At 37.2% G+C, this 17,107-nt stretch overlaps 1 protein-coding gene across 1 annotated transcript in view; it reads left to right on the top strand.

Moving 5' to 3' along the window:
- The first annotated feature begins 7,151 nt into the window (after positions 1-7,151).
- Positions 7,152-17,107, top strand: part of pax3a (paired box 3a) — a 35,509-nt gene continuing 25,553 nt past the window's right edge. Inside the window, exons 1-4 of the mRNA XM_016253413.1 lie at positions 7,152-7,236; positions 8,043-8,278; positions 9,121-9,250; positions 9,556-9,699. Of these exons, the coding sequence (XP_016108899.1) occupies positions 7,152-7,236; positions 8,043-8,278; positions 9,121-9,250; positions 9,556-9,699 (595 nt within the window). The remainder of the gene's footprint in view (positions 7,237-8,042; positions 8,279-9,120; positions 9,251-9,555; positions 9,700-17,107) is intronic.

Raw genomic sequence — 17,107 nt, 5'->3', positions numbered from 1 at the left:
CCAAAATACAAAAAATAGCCAAATAATATTTTTTATATTTGATACAATCACACCGGTGTGATTAGATCGTTTATTGCGGCACAGCATCAGCTGCTATTCAAATCAGCGTTGAGCCAGAGACACACGCGTTTGTACAGCGCTGCATTATATCCAATCACACACGATTCCGTTGAGCTTATGAACGCAATGACCAATCAGAGACGTTCAGATGAGCGGTGTTTTGTTCACTTGCTTGCTGACTGTGCAGATGTGCGTACGAATGTAAGATATTCATTTCGCAGTGTAAACAGCTTCAGTGATCTAAATGGGAGTTTTTGAGAGTCTGGCTAAACTGAAGAGTAAAATGTTCTTTGGTAATTTAAATGTTCTTTGCTCTCTGTAAAATGAAAATGTTATAGCCTAATATAGTAACTTACAATAATGTTATTAAATTCACATTAAATACAAAGTCAGTCGTATTAAAAATATTTTATGTCATGACACCCATATCTGGTAGGCCTACTTAAAGGGGTCATATGATGCTGCTAAAAAGAACATTATTTTGTGTATTTGGTGTAATGAAATGTGTTTAACGCAATGACCAATCAGAGACGTTCAGAGGAGTCATCGCTGAACGCGGTGTTTTGTTCACTTGCTTGCTGACTGTGCAGATGTGCGTACGAATGTAAGATATTCATTTCGCAGTGTAAACAGCTTCAGTGATCTAAATGGGAGTTTTTGAGAGTCTGGCTAAACTGAAGAGTAAAATGTTCTTTGGTAATTTAAATGTTCTTTGCTCTCTGTAAAATGAAAATGTTATAGCCTAATATAGTAACTTACAATAATGTTATTAAATTCACATTAAATACAAAGTCAGTCGTATTAAAAATATTTTATGTCATGACACCCATATCTGGTAGGCCTACTTAAAGGGGTCATATGATGCTGCTAAAAAGCACATTATTTTGTGCATTTGGTGTAATGAAATGTGTTTAAGGTTCAAAAAACACATTATTTTCCACATACTGTACATTATTGTTTCTCCTCTATGCCCCGCCTTTCTGAAACGCGTCGATTTTTACAAAGCTCATCGTTCTGAAAAGCAAGGTGTGTTCTGATTGGCGTGCTATCCAGTTGTGATTGGCCGAATACCTCAAGCGTGTGACGGAAATGTTACGCCCCTCACCATATTGTGATGATGCCCTGCCCGGCCGGAACGACGAGACAAAAACATGAAAACCCATTATAAACGAGGCATTCGTTGCATCCAGTGGGGACATAATTATGGATTATAATGACTTATACTGTCTTTTTACGCGTTGCGTTGCATCGCGCCACATATACATAAAACCATGTCTGCATTTGTGATCGGAGAAATGACAAACAACGCATCATATGACCCCTTTAAGTAAAAAGACGGGTTTTTATGTGTAGTTAATAGATTACACTATTACTCTACTTTGTCACCCACAAATAACAATCTGGTGCAAAACACATTTACTTACACGTTTGAGAATCGAGATATTTCCTGATATAGTTAACACGTTTGGAAATATTTCGAATAAAAAGGAAAAAAATTAAATAAAACATAAGCCTATATCAGTTATACAGTGCTATAGTGGCTGCTGTGTCACATGACAAGCATAATGAGCCATCACCCCCGCATGACGCCCCTGATGGGACCCAAAACTGTTTGGTTACCAGCTTTCTTCAAAATGGGAACCAAAACTATCTGGTTTCCAACATTTTACAAAATATCTTCTTTTGTGTTCTGCGGGAAAATGAAAGTCATACAGGTTTGGAAAGACACAAGAGTGAGTAAATGATGACAACATTTTCATTTTTGGGTGAACTATCCCTTTAAAACAGACTAATGGCTGATACAGAAATAACTTGCATGCATTATCACTAAAAACTGATTTCATGTCTAAGTGCTGCACATCCCCTTGCAAAAGTTGAGCTTAAATCAATATAATCCATTACACATTTGAAAAACACACCGCAACTTGTGATATTGACAGGAACTGCTCTCCTGTCATTGACCTTGTGAGGACCTCAATAGCTTCTTAATGGACTCTCTCTCTTGCTCTCGCTCTCTGTGTGTGTGTAAGAAAACCAGCTGACAGAATGTGCAATAAAGATTGCATGGATTAACTCTTTTATTTTTGTAATATGTATGTCATATTTGATGATTACTGGCAGAAGAACACAAACTGGTCGTGCATTTTATTCTGTATCATGTTGAAGCTGTAGTTCCAGTCTGAAAATGATCTGTTAACCTCTGGCATAGGAAGATGTATGGCACAGTAGCCTCAGTTCAGTTTACAATTAACTGTGTATGTTTCAGGAATCTAGATGTGAAAAGACAAGCATTGTTTAGCTGGGTGTGTGTGTGAGATGTTTGCAGTGAGAGATCATCCCAGCCCCGAGGCTCTCTTTAAAACACAGATAGTCCCAAACAACGCCTTTCTCTGCCCTTGTGAAGGAGCGTTGCAGGGGTAAAACACAGGACACAGAGATTCACAATCTAATATGATCCAGACATTAAGACACTAAAGTGATGTGTTCGTGCCTTTGTGCAATTGAGTGGAATGTTGAGTGGAATGTTTTGGTCTGGAAAAGACAAATGCATTTAGACAGATGAGTCTTTTTTTTCTTTGTGGTGTCATTTGGAAATTAAGTAAAGACTTAGCATGAAGGTTATTGGCCAGTTACCCTGAAACTAACAGAGAACACACACTCACACACAAGCAATAGGTTATACAAGTAGGGGAAAAGCTTGATATTTGTATTTAATTTTAATTTTTTTATTTTATATGGGTCTTATTAAGATTTAGGTCCCGCTTAATTTCAGTAGATATTTTAAGTCAATCAATAAATCAAAGTTTTAATCAGGAACAATGTATTAAATTGATGAAAATAAAGTGACAATAAAGACTTTTACATTGTTACAACAAAAAGTCTAGTTCTTTTTAACTCTCTATTCATCAAATTTTTTTTGACAAAAATGTATCACTGTTTCCACAAAAATATTAAGCAGCATTACTGTTTTCAACATTGATAATAATAAGAAATGTTTATTGGAGCCCTGACAAGCTATGGCTTTTGAAGATGTAGACGTAGTTGACATTCAACTAATATTATATGTTATATTGAAATGTACAGTAGCTATAGAAAAAAACGTATGTAAATATGAATATTTTAGGTGCACTCACTGTTAGTTGCACTGTTTTTAACTATTTTGATCACTTTTAACCTTGCATTGCATTTAAATAAAAAAAAAATCTATTTTTCGATATCTCTCAATAATAATTAAATAATAATTTAAGAAAGTTTTAGATTAGTGTCACACTGTGTCATGTTCACCCGCCTGCTGTAACTGTAGCTGTGGATTTGATGTATCTTTGTGACTGTACACCTCTTTTCTTTTATCCGTTTAATATAACTGATGATTGATATGATGTTTTTCAAAAACATTCAAAAGTGGCAATGAAAAGAGTGCAACGAACTTTACTTTAATACGTCAATAATTGAACTTTAGTTTTAGTGGGCTGATTTTTTTATTTTTATAATGCATCATTGTAAACTTGCATTTACAAATATATTCGAGTGTGACCCCTATCCGGGTTGGAGCAAAGAGGTCCTTTTACATGTTAAGTTAGAAAACGAGAAAGGGGGTTATAAATTATAAAATTATAAATGGAAGGAACGGCCAACTGCTGAGAGTGAACATCAAACCATATCTTCAGTCACTTCGCTTCTGTTTCGGTCTTATCAGTGCGTTTCGCAGTCTCTCCTCAGAGCAGAAACATTGTTCTTGAGTTTAATCATAATGGCATTTTTTCCAGAGTTCTGAAACACGTGCGGGGGTTATTTGGTTTTAGAGTCTAAACTAAACCAGGGGCGCTTGCATTTCTCCAGTGTGGCGTTTGCCTCTTTATTTATGATGTCTTTTCTTCCACCGATGTGGAAAATTTCTGACTTGGATTTTTCACTCCGAAATTGATTTGACACGGATATCCAATATCCCTTTAAAGATAATCAAACTGAGTCTCTCCTCATTCCGCTTATATCCCCACTCACTTTATGACTGTATCGAGTTACCACGAGCCTGTTGTGAGCAATAGACATTCTTCAATCTGAAAACATTATTATAGTGTTTATTGCACTGTAAGCGAGGGGAAAGAGCTCATGTTCGCCCGAAACATTTGTTCATATAGCAGGATTTTCTGAGATATGCAATGCAAAGAATTAATTAAAGTTTGTTGTGCCAATGCTATAAGATCCATCACCTCTCTCTCTCTCTCTCTCTCTCTCTCTCTCTCACACACACACACACACACACACAAAATGCGCAACCAGGCCACATAAGCGGTCAGTTGCGCCAAAAGTGGCCTATACCAACACGGCCACGAGTACTTAATAAAAATTCATAAAAGTCTTAACACAGCCATACAGATACTTTTTTTTCCCCAGCTCACGTTGAGATAATCTTATCCTCATACGCAAAGGAGGTTGTATTATTAATACAAACAGGCGAAATAGTTTTGTCAGCAATCCGATGCGCCTTCCGGTAAATTCTAAATAAGTTTATTTCTATTCAAGTCATGATTATGATTCATAACACTTGATCGTGCAGACTACTTTAGGCTAAATCAACGACATAGTTTTATGGGGTCCAGTCACTTAGAAATTATTTTCTTAGATAGCACCTTTACTTTTTCACTTTTATATTTGTGCATGTAATATAATAACTGCTGTAACTTTTTTTGCTGTACATTTTTAAACTTAGTTGTAAAATTTGTGTGAAATATTATTAGTACATGAACATCATTAAATGAACATCATTTCCCCAATGGGCGATTGGGGAAAAGTTAAGTGTTTTTTGACGTATAATAATAACAACAACAATAATAATAATAATAATAATAATAACAACAACAACAACAACGATGCTAGTCATTTGCGTGGTGTTTTTCAATTTATTCTTTAGCTTACAAATGAATGCATACTGCTAAATCAGCGACAACAAAACAGCAAACTTTTTCTTCTTCCTCCTTTTCATGTTGTTATAACGTTTAATAAATAAAATACATAATAAAAAATATAATCCAAAAATCTAAAATAATAATAATAATAATAATTTTAATAGGAATATGCAGTATAGGAATTGTTATTATAAATGTTTTCTGGATTTTATGGGGTTTTCGATAGATAGATAGATATATAGATAGATAGATAGATAGATAGATAGATAGATAGATAGATAGATAGATAGATAGATAGATAGATAGATATATACGTCATGCATCTCACGTGGGAAATTTCCAATAATTGCAATAATATCACTTTTGATGTTTTGTCCCTCAGGCCAATCCGGCAGAAGCGGTCAGATGTCAATTAAAGTCAGCATGGGCGGCTGCGGCGCTGCTCTTGTTCTGAGGGCAGCCTGGCCTGTGGCGCACGGGCTCCTCTGCGCTAATCCGTTTATGGAGCACCTGGGACCGCGGACGGCAATAACATGCGCTTATCCGTCGCCAGCGCGAAACATGCACATCTGAGCACAGCAATGCGATAATGCCCACATCCCAGAGGACCAGAGGGCCACTTTACCCCCTGATTGAACTGTCGACGTCTCTGAATTGATAGCTCTAAAATGACAGCCAGCGTATTTGACACATTAGCCTGATGGAAATCGGTCAAAAGCGGACGAGGGCATTATCGGTTTCAGTCTGTTTTAGCATCAGTTTTTGAAGGAAATGAATTTAAACTCATTTGATATGTTCAGAGCGGGTTCTTCTGTTTGAACGTGTGATAGTTTTTCTGTTTGATTGATCAGGGTTCTCTCTGAATGAACGGGGGGGCCGTTTGACTGACGTGAGTTTCTCAATGAGCTCCTGCAAAGAAAAGGTGGGTTCTTCTGTTTGAACGTGTGATAGTTTTTCTGTTTGATTGATCAGGGTTCTCTCTGAATGAACGGGGGGCCGTTTGACTGACGTGAGTTTCTCAATGAGCTCCTGCAAAGAAAAGGAACTTCAGTGACTTCGGGGAACAGAGGAGGGGCATCTGAATGTGAGATGGAGAGAGTGAGTGTGTGTGAGAGAGAAATGCGGAGTCATGCAAGAGAATGAGTGGGATGGATGACTATATTGAATGTCTCTGCGTTATAAATAACGCTTCTTCACAATTGTATCGGTCTCCACAGACAGCTTTTACGGCACTCTCGGCGTCATACCCTGCTGAGACCCCCGCAAGCTGCTCCTTTCATTCTGTAGAGACTCTACTGTCCACTTGCATACAATAAATACCTCTGTGCAGTGCAGCGTTTGGGGTTTTACTTGAAAGTTAGGGTTTGCAGAGGATTCATGTTCAATAGGCTACCAATAAATAAAATACGGTTGTGGCAGGAGAAAGCAAAATGGAGAAACTCGGCAGTGTTTCCCAACTCTGTTCCTGGAAGCTTCCCAACTCGTCCCAACTCGTCTACATTGTCTGACACTTCCATCTCAGGTCTAATAGTCTCTATTAACCATTTATTTGTTTAATAAGGTGCATTTGATCAGCAAGACATCCAAATTGTCTCCTTTTGGATGGCTCTCGGAAACACCTCTCCACGTCTCCAAACCACTGCATTGAACAAAACTGAAATGTTTTCAATTACTTGAAGAAAACATCACTATTATCTTCCAGATTGTTCTCAGCATCACCGTTTATGTCTGAGGGTGTTATCGGTGACAAATCCCCTTGAACTCCCGAGGTCACAGCTCAAGAAAGTGGAAGGATTTGGACCAATCAGAAGGCTTTCCCAAGTCTTTGGACCCTCCCTCTTTGACCAATCGCAGTCGTCGACGAGTAGAAGCAGCCAACAACTCAACAACTGATAAAATGTTTCGCCCCTGATCACCGTTCCAATTCTCAACAACAAGTGTGTCAACAACAACTGAACGAAGCTCTGAGAGTTTGATCTTCCAAACTGCGTTGAGATAAACCACGACTGAAGATCTTCCGAGGATTGGCAGCGACGGTTTGAAGTTGACTTTTCGTTTTCAGCTGAATGAAGACTTGGTACTTCAGCAATCCAGTGACACTTGACGATCAGCGCTTCTTCTTTGGATAACATCAGTTTTTCTATCAAGTGCTCCGTGCACCCGTTTCTTTCTTGCAGAGGAGATATGACCGCATTAGCGGGGGGCATTTCCATGATGATGCGCCCCACGCCACCCCAAAACTACCCGAGAGGAGGCTTTTCCTTGGAGGGTAAGGTGTTCGTTTCTGTGGTTACGACAGAACAGTCTGAACTTAGAAGTATTCACAAAGTTGACTCTTTATAAGACAGATTTGATCTGATGAACTTGCTAAGAGTGAAAACTTAGGTTTAATTATTTTGTCATGTGAATGTGATGATGTGATGTGAAATTACAGCGTCCAACCACTTGGAATGACTTTACTATTTCAAGCTGAAACAAAAAAAAACATTTAATTTTTTAACTATTAAATCTTTAATGTAGTCTAATGTACTGAAGCTTATTTAATGCAAAGCTAACATTTTGTACAAAAAAGGCTTTCCGCCATAATGTTAGTTTACATATAAAATTGTACAAGCTTGTCAACTTTGATATACTTTTAAAATATATAAATACAAATGTATAATATAAAAAGTGCTCTGTCAACGAGTAACATCTTTGCAAATTATTACTATTAATTACATTTTTTATTAGTACATTTTAGTATTAGTAGTAGTATTTATAAATTGTTATCTTTTATTAGTAGTAGTATTAGTTTTATTGTTGTTGTGTTGTAGTTGTTTTTGCATTATAAGAATAGAACATATCTGTCATGCTTTTGATTATGTTTTCCCTTTTAACAAAGCATTAAAGCAAACTTTTAGTGATGCAAGTTAGGAAAAAAGACTTTGTAAAGAAAGATATAACGGCACACTTCAGTTTATGAGTTTATGTGCGCTTATATATCTTGCTTTATTAAATATATTTTCACTTTAGCATAACGAAATCGTTATATAAATTGTTAGTCACTGACACAACCTCTCCCCCTTCTTACTGCAGTCTCAACGCCGTTAGGTCAGGGCCGCGTGAACCAGCTCGGTGGAGTCTTCATAAACGGACGCCCTCTGCCCAATCACATCCGCCACAAGATAGTAGAGATGGCCCATCACGGGATACGACCGTGCGTCATCTCCCGACAGCTGCGCGTGTCGCACGGATGCGTTTCCAAAATTTTATGCAGGTACCAGGAGACCGGATCCATTCGGCCCGGTGCTATTGGTGGCAGCAAACCCAAGGTAGGACATCACCGAGGCCATTTAATGTCCTGCTAGGGCTGAATTGTATTACTGAATTGATCAGAAAGCTCATCCCAGTTTCACATTTAAATATGGAGTTTTGCAAATGAAGTGTGGTGTTTGACTTAACGACTAAAAAAAATATGCTTGGTGTTTTTTCAGTGTCCATGTTTTTTTTAAGGGTGTACACAGACTATGATGTTGCACCTTACGTTCAGCAAATAATTTCCACAATAAACAATTTTAATTGTATAGAGTCAATGTTCTGTGTATACACTCTAAAAAATGCTGGGTTGTTTCAACCCAATGTTGGGTCAAATATGGACTAACCCAACTGTTGGGTTAAAAAGCTCATTTAAAAATGTAACCAACATTTAACCCAACAGTTGGGTTAGTCCATATTTGACCCAACATTGGGTTGAAACAACCAAGCATTTTTTAGAGTGTAGAATCTATTGTTCTTAATATCCTAAAAAGTTCTTATAGGTTCTTCAGATCAGTTAATTTGTCTCCAAAGCACCAATGCATAGATGTTTCTTAAAGAATTAGAGAATAAGAAATTCTAAAAAGTTAAATCCTTATTTTTAAGAGATTTTAAGACAGACTTTTTGCCTTGTTTAATATATCCTATGACTTAAAACAATGAATTAAACACCATAGTAATCCAGTGTTAATTAATTGTACAGAACGTCTTGTGAATAGTCACATAATTATAACTAAATGGAAACTGGCGATTTTATCTAGACAGTCTTGTTAAAATCGTTTGTAGATATTTTGTAAGTTCTCATAAAATGGTATAAAGATATACAAATTTAATGATTATGTAACTATTGTAATGAAAGCAGAGCACAACTCCCGATGTGGAAAAGCAAATCGAAGAATACAAGAGAGAGAATCCAGGGATGTTCAGCTGGGAGATTCGGGATAAACTTCTGAAAGATGGAATCTGCGATCGAAATAACGTGCCCTCAGGTACTGAAATGTATCTGGCAATCTGTGCAGTTTAGTTGATGTTTTTAAGATATTGCTTCCAGCACCTGTTTCTTGGAGAAAAAAACAATGCAAAAACAAAACAAAGCAAAACAGATGGCTTGTGACTTTAAAGCAACCCTATATTGTTATATATATATATATATTTCCTATAGGCTGTAAAATCGTTTTAAATGCCTCGTGGTTACGGATTGAAATTGTATACCTGCACGCTTTCAAGCGTTTAAACATTCAACAAGTGGAATTCTATAATGTCAATTGATGAAGCTTTTTTTGTCTCTCCGCAGTGAGTTCCATCAGCCGCATGCTGCGCTGTAGATTTGGTGGAAACGGAGATGAGGATGAGGATGATGATGAAGTGGAAAAAAGGGAGATCGAGGAAAACGAAAGAAGAGCCAAACACAGCATCGACGGGATTCTCGGCGACAGATGTAAGTTCTGAGGAGTTTTATGTTTTTTTTATGCGGAACTGAGATGAGCACCATGAGTTTACAGGTATCTACATACATTTTATTATGGATATACAATATTTAGGCCTATATATGTATAGGTAATACAATGTGTTCTACTCCTTTAATAATAATAATAATAGTAATAACATTATTATTAATTATTATTAATGCTAATATGTGTTCTGTTAAAATAATATTTAATTTTTTTTGGAAAAGTAGCGTAGGTACCGTATGAAAATCGTTTTTAATGTTTCAGTTTGATTCTTTTGCCCCCAAATGCTTAACAGATTGATGGGAAAATGGCTCATGTCTTCAGTATATTTTTAGCGTTTTTTGTGTCTTTCCTGAAACTCGTTGAAACTGAATTGAGGAGCATCAGAGATTAACCTCCTAAAACGAGACGTTCCTGGAGTGAAACTGGCCGAATCAGTAAATCAAACATTTGTCCAAGAATAGCGTTCACTAAAAGACGCTCCTGCGGTGCACAATCGGACACTTGAGGATGAACTTGGGAAACAAAAGCGAAAGAGTCCATGAGACTCACGCTTCAGTTTCCCCAGGACAAAGATCGGCCTAGCAGTAGCTTGGTCCTGACAAAAGACTCCAAGCTTTTCAAAATTTGGAAAGAAAGGAAGAAAAAACGGTCCAACAAAAGGCTAGAGAGGACATTATGGACGGGCAATGAGAGATGAATTATTCACGAATGACCGTAGTCCCGGCTCACAAGTGTTTTATAGACTTCGAGGCCTGAATAATGTGTCCATTTTTAGCTAGATCATGTCTTGGAATTTTCCCTTTTGTCCCCAAAAACGTCAACAGCATCTGGAGGTAGGCTATTATTTAATTTTAAGATGCTTTAATTTTTACGTTTTAAGCAAAAAAAAAAAAAACGAAACACCTTGTGATTAGAGTATAGGCTATGTGACTTTTCAGATCGAGACCATTAATTTTCTCCTTTAAATATGTGGATTTCACACAATATGTGTGATGTCAACTAAAAAAAAAACCATAAACATAATGCCTACTTTTTAGATTTTCATAAATATAAATGTATAATAGCCTACATTTTCGTTAACATTTTCTTAATCACGAACCTCCCGAAGAAAGTCGAAACAAAAAGCTCAATGCCGTAAAAGTAAAATTACAATGGCGCTCGCTCACGAAAGTCGCGAATTTCGCTAAACATCGACAAAAGTAGCCTCAGATCGCCTTGTTAAAAAAATTACATCACAGGTATATCATACATTTTTTTGTACTTAAAATTATGCTTGTTTAAAATGCCTTATGTTAACACGACTAACATTGCTATTAGTTTTGCAGAGAGATTACGCCGCGAAAATCGCTGAATAATTACGCCAGATAGGCCTAGAGAAAGTAACTGCATTTTCCGGCGAAATTTAATTAGTGACACTCAAATGTCAAAACAACGTGTCAAAATATCACGAAGATTTTTAACATCCACACAGCGGATAGCCTCGAGGAAATACCCCATTCCCCCAGTTGAAGAAGAAATTATATGTAGGCTATTAACTTGGAAAGTGATACAGGCAGCGCGTTTTTCTAACCCCCACCGTTCTGGAATTCTTGCGCAGAGGAGTTTGTTCTAGATGTCAAGTGGAGAGAGAAACTCTGAGCTGTGAGCGCGCTAGCCGGATCACCCCGCGTCATGGGCCGCGCTACAATTGGCGCACATTATACTCAGTCATTGCAATGAAAACCTTTTCTAGTAGATTAAATCGAGCCCTTTATTCGTCCCCACTTTCATCTCAGGACAAAAACCCGCCCCCTTCCTCTCCGCCCGGGGCGCGCATTCATTCCTCACTGCCCTTTTCCTTCTCTCTTCTCTCTTTTCCAGCACCGCCATCACGAATACAGATCAGTTGGTAATTAGTTTAACAAACGACTGTCGATATGTTGTTGTTTGGAGATGGCTGATTGATATGAACTTTTGAAACACACAACATTGCAAATGCACTGTAAAAATGCTTGCTGCGTAAAAAAGAAAACTTGAGTAAACCCAAAATGGGATGTCATTTGTTCAGCTCCATGTTGCAGAGTAGCTAGATTGGTTTCAGCTCAGACCTTGACATAATTACATCGTATTTGCTTTTTGTAACTTTTAAATATATGCTGAACAACATTCACTCTATATTTGTTCTGCTTAGTTGTTACTTTTTCCAGTTAAATGAACTTCAGCATAACATTTTGTCAGGCATATGGGACTGTTTGAATCACAGTGAGTTTTATGTTGAGCAATCTTTCTGTTTTGTTGACTTTTTCGTGCTGTTTTGCTGTTGATTATTTGTTGTGTGATGATCATCTTAAATGAGCGTTTAAATGAGTGCAAGCAAATTAGGTCAACAAAACTACTCCTTGTGTGTGTTCACGGTGTGTGTGTGTGTTCACTGCTGTGTGTGTGCACTTTGGATGGGTTAAATGCAGAGCACTAATTCCAAGTATGGGCCACATGTCACTTCACTTCACACCAAAAGAGTTTTACTAAGAGCACATATTGAGACACAAAATTCATTATGGCTTATTCTTCTTTTTGTGAAAACAGTGTTTATAGATTTAATATTCAAGACTAAAATATAATTTTTCAGCATTATGGAAACAAGCTAATAAATGAAACATTCATCTAGACCAACTTTGCAAAATACCAAATGATGGAAATAGTAATGATCCCCATAGTTTATTCATTCCACTAATACATGCTCAAAACTCAAGGATAAGCTATTATTTATAGTGTTAAGTTCATTATGAAATTATGTGATTTTCTTGGCAGGAATTATTGTGAGTCAAATGGACTGAAACAAACATCTTATTAAAATGTATTGATGAGTTATTTTTTAACATTCTTGCACAAATATTTTCCATTCAATTTTTAGGGCAAAAACATTAGCTGGTTTCTATGTTGTATTTGTGTACATTTAAACCTGGACTTGCAACAGAGTTACTTAGGTGTCTATTTCTGCATTGAAAAAGAGAAAGAAAGAACAAAACAGTGAATGAAAGAAAGGAAGCGCGAGGGGAAAGGAGAAAGGAAAACAGCCTTTTCAAAGCCCGGTTAATGGTTTTGTTTTCCTAGAAGGATCAATCACCTCTGGCTTTTATTCACATGTAGATGTGTCTACATCATAAAACTCAACGAGTCCTGATCTCCATTGACACACTGTAAACTTCTCCTCTCTCCATTCGCTCTCATCCGTTTGTTTGCAGTGGGCTGATTCTTCACTGGCTGTATTTCACTCTCTCCTCCCTGCTTGTGGGAGTTGTTGTTTTTTCCTATTCGGTGTTCAGATAAATTCTCAAAAGGGTGTTTTCAGAATCAAGAGGGTGTTCTCTAGCCAAATATTGATTAAGTACGTGTTTGCTGAGTCTATAGTTGTCGGGTAAGAGGGGTGTGTTGGCTCTGGGCCCCTGCTCCTTCAAAACCTATTGTTGGGCCCCTTAAAGGCTTGAGATCAAAGCAAAGGTCTCTTCAGATTTATTTGTCTGGGAAAAGCCAGTGTAGAGGACCATTGCTTACTAATACTGGATTGAGCAAACACCTCAAAAGATGTTTCTTAAAACCTGTTTGCTGAGAAAGCTCAGAACAAACATTTGAATTTTTTTTTATATATTTGTGACTTTTTTGAACTCCAGTAAAAAGTGATAATTTATATGAAATCATCAGTTGTTTTTTCCCTGTATAAAAAGAGGAAAACGAAAGAAGAGCCAAACACAGCATCGACGGGATTCTCGGCGACAGATGTAAGTTCTGAGGAGTTTTATGTTTTTTTTATGCGGAACTGAGATGAGCACCATGAGTTTACAGGTATCTACATACATTTTATTATGGATATACAATATTTAGGCCTATATATGTATAGGTAATACAATGTGTTCTACTCCTTTAATAATAATAATAGTAATAACATTATTATTAATTATTATTAATGCTAATATGTGTTCTGTTAAAATAATATTTAATTTTTTTTGGAAAAGTAGCGTAGGTACCGTATGAAAATCGTTTTTAATGTTTCAGTTTGATTCTTTTGCCCCCAAATGCTTAACAGATTGATGGGAAAATGGCTCATGTCTTCAGTATATTTTTAGCGTTTTTTGTGTCTTTCCTGAAACTCGTTGAAACTGAATTGAGGAGCATCAGAGATTAACCTCCTAAAACGAGACGTTCCTGGAGTGAAACTGGCCGAATCAGTAAATCAAACATTTGTCCAAGAATAGCGTTCACTAAAAGACGCTCCTGCGGTGCACAATCGGACACTTGAGGATGAACTTGGGAAACAAAAGCGAAAGAGTCCATGAGACTCACGCTTCAGTTTCCCCAGGACAAAGATCGGCCTAGCAGTAGCTTGGTCCTGACAAAAGACTCCAAGCTTTTCAAAATTTGGAAAGAAAGGAAGAAAAAACGGTCCAACAAAAGGCTAGAGAGGACATTATGGACGGGCAATGAGAGATGAATTATTCACGAATGACCGTAGTCCCGGCTCACAAGTGTTTTATAGACTTCGAGGCCTGAATAATGTGTCCATTTTTAGCTAGATCATGTCTTGGAATTTTCCCTTTCGTCCCCAAAAACGTCAACAGCATCTGGAGGTAGGCTATTATTTAATTTTAAGATGCTTTAATTTTTACGTTTTAAGCAAAAAAAAAAAAAACGAAACACCTTGTGATTAGAGTATAGGCTATGTGACTTTTCAGATCGAGACCATTAATTTTCTCCTTTAAATATGTGGATTTCACACAATATGTGTGATGTCAACTAAAAAAAAAACCATAAACATAATGCCTACTTTTTAGATTTTCATAAATATAAATGTATAATAGCCTACATTTTCGTTAACATTTTCTTAATCACGAACCTCCCGAAGAAAGTCGAAACAAAAAGCTCAATGCCGTAAAAGTAAAATTACAATGGCGCTCGCTCACGAAAGTCGCGAATTTCGCTAAACATCGACAAAAGTAGCCTCAGATCGCCTTGTTAAAAAAATTACATCACAGGTATATCATACATTTTTTTGTACTTAAAATTATGCTTGTTTAAAATGCCTTATGTTAACACGACTAACATTGCTATTAGTTTTGCAGAGAGATTACGCCGCGAAAATCGCTGAATAATTACGCCAGATAGGCCTAGAGAAAGTAACTGCATTTTCCGGCGAAATTTAATTAGTGACACTCAAAATGTCAAAACAACGTGTCAAAATATCACGAAGATTTTTAACATCCACACAGCGGATAGCCTCGAGGAAATACCCCATTCCCCCAGTTGAAGAAGAAATTATATGTAGGCTATTAACTTGGAAAGTGATACAGGCAGCGCGTTTTTCTAACCCCCACCGTTCTGGAATTCTTGCGCAGAGGAGTTTGTTCTAGATGTCAAGTGGAGAGAGAAACTCTGAGCTGTGAGCGCGCTAGCCGGATCACCCCGCGTCATGGGCCGCGCTACAATTGGCGCACATTATACTCAGTCATTGCAATGAAAACCTTTTCTAGTAGATTAAATCGAGCCCTTTATTCGTCCCCACTTTCATCTCAGGACAAAAACCCGCCCCCTTCCTCTCCGCCCGGGGCGCGCATTCATTCCTCACTGCCCTTTTCCTTCTCTCTTCTCTCTTTTCCAGCACCGCCATCACGAATACAGATCAGTTGGTAATTAGTTTAACAAACGACTGTCGATATGTTGTTGTTTGGAGATGGCTGATTGATATGAACTTTTGAAACGCACAACATTGCAAATGCACTGTAAAAATGCTTGCTGCGTAAAAAAGAAAACTTGAGTAAACCCAAAATGGGATGTCATTAGTTCAGCTCCATGTTGTAGAGTAGCTAGATTGGTTTCAGCTCAGACGTTGACATAATTACATCGTATTTGCTTTTTGTAACTTTTAAATATATGCTGAACAACATTCACTCTATATTTGTTCTGCTTAGTTGTTACTTTTTCCAGTTAAATGAACTTCAGCATAACATTTTGTCAGGCATATGGGACTGTTTGAATCACAGTGAGTTTTATGTTGAGCAATCTTTCTGTTTTGTTGACTTTTTCGTGCTGTTTTGCTGTTGATTATTTGTTGTGTGATGATCATCTTAAATGAGCGTTTAAATGAGTGCAAGCAAATTAGGTCAACAAAACTACTCCTTGTGTGTGTTCACGGTGTGTGTGTGTGTTCACTGCTGTGTGTGTGCACTTTGGATGGGTTAAATGCAGAGCACTAATTCCAAGTATGGGCCACATGTCACTTCACTTCACACCAAAAGAGTTTTACTAAGAGCACATATTGAGACACAAAATTCATTATGGCTTATTCTTCTTTTTGTGAAAACAGTGTTTATAGATTTAATATTCAAGACTAAAATATAATTTTTCAGCATTATGGAAACAAGCTAATAAATGAAACATTCATCTAGACCAACTTTGCAAAATACCAAATGATGGAAATAGTAATGATCCCCATAGTTTATTCATTCCACTAATACATGCTCAAAACTCAAGGATAAGCTATTATTTATAGTGTTAAGTTCATTATGAAATTATGTGATTTTCTTGGCAGGAATTATTGTGAGTCAAATGGACTGAAACAAACATCTTATTAAAATGTATTGATGAGTTATTTTTTAACATTCTTGCACAAATATTTTCCATTCAATTTTTAGGGCAAAAACATTAGCTGGTTTCTATGTTGTATTTGTGTACATTTAAACCTGGACTTGCAACAGAGTTACTTAGGTGTCTATATCTGCATTGAAAAAGAGAAAGAAAGAACAAAACAGTGAATGAAAGAAAGGAAGCGCGAGGGGAAAGGAGAAAGGAAAACAGCCTTTTCAAAGCCCGGTTAATGGTTTTGTTTTCCTAGAAGGATCAATCACCTCTGGCTTTTATTCACATGTAGATGTGTCTACATCATAAAACTCAACGAGTCCTGATCTCCATTGACACACTGTAAACTTCTCCTCTCTCCATTCGCTCTCATCCGTTTGTTTGCAGTGGGCTGATTCTTCACTGGCTGTATTTCACTCTCTCCTCCCTGCTTGTGGGAGTTGTTGTTTTTTCCTATTCGGTGTTCAGATAAATTCTCAAAAGGGTGTTTTCAGAATCAAGAGGGTGTTCTCTAGCCAAATATTGATTAAGTACGTGTTTGCTGAGTCTATAGTTGTCGGGTAAGAGGGGTGTGTTGGCTCTGGGCCCCTGCTCCTTCAAAACCTATTGTTGGGCCCCTTAAAGGCTTGAGATCAAAGCAAAGGCCCTTTCAGATTTATTTGTCTGGGAAAGGCAGTGTAGAGGACCATTGCTTACTAATACTGGATTGAGCAAACACCTCAAAAGATGTTTCTTAAAACCTGTTTGCTGAGAAAGCTCAGAACAAACATTTGAATTTTTTTT

The sequence above is a fragment of the Sinocyclocheilus grahami genome, unplaced genomic scaffold (assembly GCF_001515645.1).
Source record: "Sinocyclocheilus grahami isolate Dianchi unplaced genomic scaffold, SAMN03320097.WGS_v1.1 scaffold1181.1, whole genome shotgun sequence".
NCBI lineage: Eukaryota > Metazoa > Chordata > Actinopteri > Cypriniformes > Cyprinidae > Sinocyclocheilus > Sinocyclocheilus grahami.
The sequence above is the reverse complement of the archived record's forward strand: the minus strand, read 5'-3'. Positions and strand labels throughout refer to the sequence as shown.